General features: G+C 42.2%; 1 protein-coding gene across 1 annotated transcript; it reads right to left on the bottom strand.

The window, feature by feature from the left end:
• Positions 1–1588: 1588 nt before the first annotated feature.
• LOC124124807 (probable glycosyltransferase STELLO1) lies at positions 1589–7209 on the bottom strand. Its single transcript, XM_046488087.1, has 4 exons — positions 7172–7209; positions 5237–5386; positions 2992–3824; positions 1589–1617 (listed from the first exon to the last, which is right to left on the bottom strand). Exons 1-4 carry the CDS (start codon positions 7207–7209, stop codon positions 1589–1591), a joined length of 1050 nt encoding a protein of 349 aa, XP_046344043.1.
• Between the last annotated feature and the right edge of the window lie 1643 nt (positions 7210–8852).

Raw genomic sequence — 8852 nt, forward strand, 5'->3', positions numbered from 1 at the left:
CATACGAAATCTATTTCTTTACCAAGATTGCGGAATTTGTTGGAGCTTTTGGGTATCTGTTGAATTAGTTTAGGTTGATTTCTTGTGTTTTTGTTTTCAATAGCTTGGTGTCCACTTAGTGAGTAAGGATTAGGTTTTTGGAATTTTTTTGAATTTGGGGGTTATGTAGAGCTGTAGCCATCCCCTTTAAATTGGCCGTGAAAATTGATTGATTATTTTAGGAGCCTATAGCATTTTGTTTCTTTTGTGGGTTGGTATATATGGATGCCGAATCCTGTGTGTTTCGAGCCTGGGTTGGACGACCCGTCTGTATAGATGTGACACCAATGCGGCCATTATTCGTGTATGTATGAAGGAGTGATGGTTTGAGCGGTATTGTGGTCTGTTTCTTTATTTATTTTGGGGGAGAGTGAAGTGTCTATACTGCAGATTTGTAGTTTGTGTGTGAGTATATGTATGTTGTTTGGTTTTGTGTTTAGCCTTAAATCGTTTAGGTTGTGTATGTTTAAGTAGTTGAGTGTGCGTTGAGAAATTGGTGTTAGTTATGGGGCTTTCCGTGCTAATGTTTGGCGTTTTAGGTTTATATTATTTTTAAGGATTTGTTGGATAAGGGTAGTTTGTTGGGTTGAGGCCAAGAAATTTATTGTTAACTGTTCACAGCGTAAATCCAGGTGGATTTCGCCTGTTAGGGCCTGCAGTGAGGTTAGCGAGGTGCCCTGTTGTGTGCGAGTGATTATCCTAAGTGCTTGGTATTGGATTGAGTTAGTTTATCGTTTCATGTTGTGTTTAAGGTATGGTTTAAACATATATTTATTTATTTTAAAATCTGGATCGGTAAGCAAGCAAACCTTGCTTATGTAAATAGCTCTCCGGGTAATAACTTATTAACAGCTGGTTCTATATAAGACAGTGCAAACATAAACATACAAAATGCATACATGAAATACATGAAGCCAATACATCGAAGCAAGTTGTGTCTGTGAAATAGTGAGTGTGTGAGTGAGTGAGTTGGGCTTAACGCCGCATTTAACAGTATTCCTGTCATATCACGGCGTGTCAGCTTAATGTGGAAGGAAAGCCCGAAGTGATGCAGGTCTCAGACGTTTACCACTTCGGTGAAACCCACGAGCACGGGTATGGTGCTGACAAACCTAGAAACATAATCGGGGCGAACCGGGATTCGAACCCACAATCATAGGTTTCTGGCGCGCCCAAGGGACGCAACTCCTTAGACGACTGGGCCACCCGTGCCCCCCGTGTCTGTGAAAAAAAATATTGCAGTTTTCCATTACTGTTTGCATAAAATTAAGCTACTCAAATCTTTTGCTTTTGACAGTGAAATCGTGAACTGATTGTAGAATAGCTTGTAGAATTGCTGACTGAACTACTGCCTTGTAATATTGTTTTTAAACCATACCCATGTGTGTAGAAACAGTGTTGATTTACAGTTTTGAGCTTTTATAACCACTTATCTGTCTTTGAGTATCTTCAATTAAAATTACATATCCTACCCATCATAATTGTTGGGGAATATCACGAGTTTAAATGTAACATGGCTTCATCATATATCCAACATGAAGTCAAGGTGTCATGCACCAAAGACGGTGTATGCTAGGCCTGGCAGCGAACACATTCAGCTTTAAGTCTGTAACACACGTTCCATTGGTATGGCCAGACCGCAAGATGATATTTTAAGATTCCATTACATTTATTTCACAGTTTGTTGATCACTCACACCAGCAGTCAATGTCCGGGCGGGTATGTGTATGCTCATATTGTAAATCACATGGTAGATATCACCAGGTTTGGGCATTGTCCTTACAAGGGTATGGATGCAATGTATTGTTCATTCCTTTTGAGACATTCTCATTGTCAAAGGTAGATACGTCCCACAAAAAAACTGTCTTGTGTTACCTTTCTTCAGTACAGTTGATAGTTTAATTGGATGGAGGAATATATCATTCTTGTTGAAATATTTTTCGACATGACTTCTTTTCCCATCATACCATAAATACATTCCTGGCATCTTATGGACATTTTCCCACTTTTCAATTCCAGCAAAAACAGTAGGAATTGTGATCTCAACAAACAGGTTGAATTTGGAAAAATGTTCCATGAAATATATCACGTCATTTTTAATTTTTCTTGGAACATATGCAATGTCCGAAGGTGCGCACAAGACTCCATCAACCTTTTTAGTATTCCTTGCTAACATCTGAAGAAAACTGTCAAACCGACGTTTGTCTAAGACTTTCGATGCGTTCAGGGCAGCTTGATACATTTTCAGGCCTACACTTGGCATGTTGAACCAATGCCACTTCGTCTTCTTGGACTGTTGCAGTACTGTTGCATCAACGAGCCAAAGTTTATCAAATGGAAGGTTATGCAGATTCCAAACATTGACCAACGTATCATCGCCGATGTAGAGATACCCATCTACATTATAATTAATTTTCATTGCTTGTGTCAGACAGTTCTGGGAAAACCAACCTTTACCAACATCAACTTCAACAAAGGAGACATGTTTTGTAAGGTGCTTTGCGTATGCATCAAAACGGTCTTTCCTCGGACCACAATATAAGATATTTGGAAAATGAATGCTATAAATAGTCTCCAGGAGATCTAGGTTCTGGTAGTAGGGGGAGTTAAAGACAACAATCAGTAGAATGTTGGAGAAGGTGTGGATGGTCATTGAACTGTCAAATATTGAACCATTATATGGGTAATTCTTGCAATAAGATGCCGATTTGGTTAATCGAGACAAAACGTCTGTCTTTTGAATTTCTGGGGAATATGTCAAAGGAGGTGTTTGCTCTGCTGCCCAGAAAACAACTTTGGACATTTCGCTTGTGTTCCTGGTTTGGTGTTGAATCCTTTTATTTAAAATCGGAAGGGTTTTGTCAGGTATAGACCCAAGTGGAACTCTTTTAGGTTCCTCATAGCCAATGGTATTGAGGTCTCTTATCCACATTGAAGTCAGGATCACGTCACCTTCATTCCAAAACTTGTTCTCACACATATCTTTGGAGAGTTGTTTCACACAGTCAAAAAATGACTTCTCTGCTCCACATCTCCACTTGGACAAGAAGGTCACAAGGCGTTCTGTTTGAAAATAGAGATCCTTTTCGTCATTTGCATCACTGAGGTAGGAGTGGGAATTCCTCTTCTGGAAAGCATTTGGTGGGAAGAATCCTACATTTCCTCCCATCTCCCACAGGAGTCTCTGAGCCCAGTAGCCTCTCCAGATGTCACACACTCGGAACGTTGTTGTAGTTGGAATCAGTAGTGCCCATAGTGCATCATACAGGAAAAGGGTATTCTGAGAATTAAAGGGTGAGAACACCCCAGCTGGAATGATTGCTGGTGGAGCTCGGTCATCAAAGGTCACATTCAATTGAGAATGGGTTTGTTTTCGGGTCAGTCTGAAAATGGCATCCATATCCGGATCACCATTCACAACACCCTGCTGAATGGACGGGGTTTTCCAGTGATTCAGCTCATACTCCAGTGTGATATTTTCTCCTACGGAACCAAGTGGATAACCTCTTGGCCACAATGTTGGCTGTCCAAAATGGCGATAAGGATTGAAGAGCTTTTCTCCTTTATACAAAAGACCCCACATTGTTGGCTCAAGAATGAACTGTTTCAGTAAATCGAGTGGGCGGTTGTCATCATCAGTTTCATAAATGATTTGTGCGCCATGGGCTATTGCAAACAGATATCCAACTGTTTTTCTGGCATAGCTCCGCTCTGGAAGATGAGAGGTCGTCTCAAAACCAAGTCCATACTGATCGTCTAAGCTCAGAAAAATACAATTTGGGTACCTGAAAAGAGGAATGGTTAACATAAATACCAATATGTGACTGATTCCTTGCTTTTTGAAACATGTATCGATCTACGAAACTTCATCAAAATATAGTTCATAAAGACATGGTGCCAGATTAAAGCATGACTTCAGTTATCCAGTAATTTTAGTCAAGTTTCTCCAATGTAGTTTTTTTATCCTTCTTCAGCAGTGAATGAGGGACTTTGGTTGAACACCCCTTTGAACAATATTGCAGATATATCACAGCTTAATGTGGTAGGGAAGGCTGTACTGATGTAGGTCTCAGACGCTTCCACTTTGGTGAAACCCGCGACCACGGATATGGTGATGACAACCGAGGAACATAATCAGGGCGAACCAGGACCTTGAGCAACAAGCACAGGTCTCTGGCGTGCCTAAGGGACGCAACCCTGCACAGTGAAATGCGTCCTGCACACTTAAGACGACTGTGAGAGCCGTGACCCCGTCTACTTCACCATGCATCTGTATCGAAACGTCGCATAGTAAGAATAACGAAGTTGAAATCAACTCAACTCGGCCTTCCTTGATACAACAGAATGTTTACTGAAGAATTAGTTCTAATATAAGCATGTTTGTATATACAAGAAATATATTGTTGGAATCAATCATTAAAGCCTTGTTAAATACAATAAAATATCATTTTTGCTGATAAAATAACAAATGTGACAAATGGGAAATACAGCCAGTTAAGCCCAGCGTATGTGAACTCGCTCAATATGACCCATTGCTGTTAATTCATGAAAAAAAACACATGCTGTACATAAATTCTACTTCGAGCCTGAAGGTTCGTAGTGAGTAAAAGCTTTGGTGAGTTCCATGCAAACATATTGTCCGATCCTGGATGAATGACAATATATTTCAAGACCAGACCGCTGCGATCAAAAGGAAGTGGGCAGCAGTCACTGAGCTGCATACATTAAGTGAAATAATATATAATTAGAGACTGAAAAACAAGCTTCGAAGAATTACGGATTATCTGTAACGTGTGAATAAAAGATGTTAATCCCGGGTCTTAGGGGAGGGACGTACAACAATCACTTACACGGGACATGTGTGCGTAATTCCGTGTTTTGAGACGGTTAGTCTATATATTACATATTGACAGAAAATGACACTTCACTAAAGGCAGCCTATTGTTCAGATGACTTAATGTCATGTAAGAATGAAGCACTGTGGCGTCAGTTGTCCAATCAGCACTGAGAATCGCTAACATGCAAATGTGAAAATATAGGAAAGTCATAACACACAATCCGTCCACCCTTGTTGGTAATATTGATAAATCGCTGACAGTAACAGTGAAATTATATATGTGTATAAACCTCAGGTGTATGAACACGTTATTGCAAGACTGGAATCCTATATTCCCTCTTAGATTGTAGTGATGGTTACCTCCAGTCCCTTGGAGTCTTGGTGTCCCCGACAACAACAACTTTCCAGCCAGGAATCTCTGCCAGGAACTTGATGTCTGGAGTTGGGTAGGAGATCGTTGTCACAACTATCCACTGATTTGACCGAACGGTGCTGAACTTGTTTGTCACACTGGAAAAAACAATGAACTTGTGTCTTGTATTCTATAAAATTATATGTCAGTATTTTTAGGTTTCGATTCTCAAATTGAAACAATATGTAAATCCAGAAATCTGTACGTTAAAGAACGTGTGAAACCAGCAGACAATCAACAACATGCGTGTGGGTTGAGCAGACTAAACGCAGGCGTGTGTGTAGACATTGTAGAGGTCACACTTGGTTCACTTGTCTGTGGAGGGGGCACGGGTGGCCCAGTCGTTTAAGGCGCCGCGATTCGCTGTGCAGAGTTGCGTCCTATGGGCATGCCAGAAACCTATGATTGTGGGTTTGAATCCCGGTTCGCCCTGATTATGTTTCTAGGTTTGTCAGCACCATACACGTGCTCGTGGGTTTCGACGAAGTGGTAAACGTCTGAGACCTGCATCACTTCGGGCTTTCTTCCCACATTAAGCTGACACGCCGTGATATGACTGGAATACTGTTCAAAGCGGCGTTAAACCTAACTCACTCACTCACTCACTCACTCACTTGTCTGTGGAGCGGATGTCGTAATTCCAGGTTGTTCATGCTGACGTTTACAGGTTGTTGAACGTACAACATACAACTGATGAATTCCGCAATGGGAAACTTGTTGATGGAGGTTGATAGGCTTCCAGATTAGTTATCATTCTCTGTTCGAACTTACGTTCACTCAGTTCAATGTCAGCTCTTCTGATCTTTCTCTGTGTATTCAATTATGTGTGAATCCTCCCTCTCTCCTTTAAAGCCGGGAGGGCTTCTCCATCTTACTGAGAAAGGGTTTCAACTGCCAATTTCTCCTCCTGTTGGAAACTTCCTTTAACTTTGATTGACATTCGCCTTATAATTGTCAATTGTTTATCAGATAGTTGAGAGATGGAATGTTCACTATTCTGAGAATGGTGACTTGCCTGAGAACAACGTGAAGATTTGTTGCTCCGACTTGTCAGATATTTGTGATTTTACGGGCGCTTCAAGCGGGTGAGGGGTCTCAAAATATTGCTGTTATTGTACTTAATTTACATGAGCGTTGATGGGGTAGCAATTAAGGATATATACTGGATTATATTTGCTTGGATAAATGATGGAATAGTTAAACGCTATGTAAAGGGATGAGCACTGGAAGGTTGCAGTTTTGGAATCAAGAAGTATTTGTTTTTCTATGGATGATTTCTTAATGTAGTATCTATCTCCGCTGATGACGTAGATGAATCTGTACTATCACCCAAAGGCATAACTGGTTCAACAAGACTGATAGCTAGCAAAGACTGCGTTGATTCTCCCTTTGACATGTGTTAGTTTGAATGTTGTGTTATGTCTTGCCACCCTGTACAGTTAGCCAAGATAGGCTCAACAGGTTTGAGCTCACAATGTCTGACTGGCGTGCGTAAAACAACGTGACCGTGTTGTGCCGCCAGCAGACATGTCTTGTACTTTCCTGGTTTCTTATTCAGCCGAATTGTCTCCATGAACTTTCGTTTCAGATGTTCTGAAGACGACAATGTCATATATTCCTGTATGGTCATCTTCAGACTACTCATGGTTGGCGCGACTGTATCTGGTTCCCGGACGTTGTGTTAACTGGCGTTATCCATGACTATGACACTGAGGTTGTTTAAAATGGGCAATAGCCTATGTTCCAACCAGTCTATAAACATATATCCTCCTATAATTGATGGAATGAATTGAAATCAACCCCATAGCTTGGGCAGTTTTCGCCCTATCTAAACTAATAAATGGTTCTTGTTCCTGATGAAGGCCATAGACACTTGAGCCCACACTCTGAGGAACTCCTGATGCAGTTCAACGGACGTCATTCAGCCGTCTTTGAATCTCGTTCCACAGGTGCTCAATGGGATTTACTTCTGGACTGAGGGCAGGCCACTGCATGGTTCTGATGCCATTCTGTTGGACGAAGTCTCTTGTTGCTCTCGCAGTGTGGGCACGGGCGTTATGATGCTGAAACTCGTGGTTGCGGCGACGTGCCAAATGAGGTATGGCGTGTGGTCAGACTTGATCAATGTACCGAGCTGCTGTGACACCATTGCTTCTCCCTGGACCGATGTTCTGGAAGACCACAGGGCCGACCCTCTGAGCAAGACCAATCAACCCACACCATGATGCTCGGACCACCCCATGAGTTTCTCTCAGTCATCCGAATAACGTTCCCCACGGCGTCGCCAGACTCTCTGTCTCTCTCTCTCTCTGTCTCTCTCTCTCTCTCTCTCTCTCTCTCTCTCTCTCTCTCTCTCGCTCTCTCTCTCTCTCTCTCTCTCTTTGTTGTTGTTGGCTCTCGTCTGAGAAGAGGACTCTTCCCCACTGCTGGTGGCGCCAATGCTGGTGCTGTGTTGCCCAATGAAGACGGTCCCGGCGATGACGTGGTGACAGAGTGGGCCCTCTGTGTGGCCTGTGACAGTGGAGGTGTCTGCTCGTCAATCGTCGACGCACGGTGTCCGCACTAATGTGTCGCTGGTGTGTCCCCATGGTCTGTCGAGCAGTTTCCTCAGCAGTAACAAAGCGATACTGAAGATGCTGTCGGGTGGTGACCCTTGGTCTCCACTACGTGGTTGCTCATCTGTAGTGTTGGAGGTCTGGTACCGTTGGTGGTCCTTACGTGGACTTGAAACGCATTGGCTACTTGGCGGGCGGTTTGTCCAGCTTCCAATCATCCAAGGGCTATAGATCGCTGATTTCTTGTCAATATTTGCATGTGGTAGCAATTCAATAACGAGTGAATATTATACGATCTTGTCGGATTTTTATAGGGCAAGAAATGGAGGAACGCATGTACATTTCAATTTGCACGGAACTCATAACGTGCATCGGGTTACCATGGCCGTTGCCGTGATGCGTTTCTGCGATCGGTTTTATTGTCATCTGCTTTGTCTTTTTATCATCAAATTTCATTTTTCAGGACAAGGTAAATTTTAGAAACTTTGCCAAAAATTACACAGATATTTAAATGACAACTTTTCATGCAATGTTACTTGGGACGACGTTTCTTTTGCGGTTCAGTATATATTGGAGTAGCCATTGACATGGTCGAATCATATTGCAAATGTTTCACTTCAAGCCAGTGCGTTACTGAATATAAGGGGCGGTCGGGTAGCCTAGTGGTTAAAGCGTTCGCTCGTAACGCCGAAGACCCGGGTTCGATTCCCAACATGGGAACATGCAGGAATATGGCTAAAAGCAGCGTAAAAGCATACTCTGTCACTCCCTCACTGAATCTAACTGAGCCGAATATTGTATAAAACCATTCTAAACAATCCCTGATCATCTTAAATTAAGACGTTGGCAGTTCCGGTTCTTTCATAAAACTTTACCTTGTGAACCCCTTTTTTTATTTGTGTGAAAGCAATCTTTGAACATTCTGCAAGCAGAACCTGAATGAATCTACAGTCCATCGTTTCTGAGAGTGTAGAGAAAGTGAATCATTTTAGCGTGAACTTATAATGTT

This window comes from Haliotis rufescens, unplaced genomic scaffold (assembly GCF_023055435.1).
Source record: "Haliotis rufescens isolate VD_foot unplaced genomic scaffold, xgHalRufe1.0.p SCAF_25, whole genome shotgun sequence".
NCBI lineage: Eukaryota > Metazoa > Mollusca > Gastropoda > Lepetellida > Haliotidae > Haliotis > Haliotis rufescens.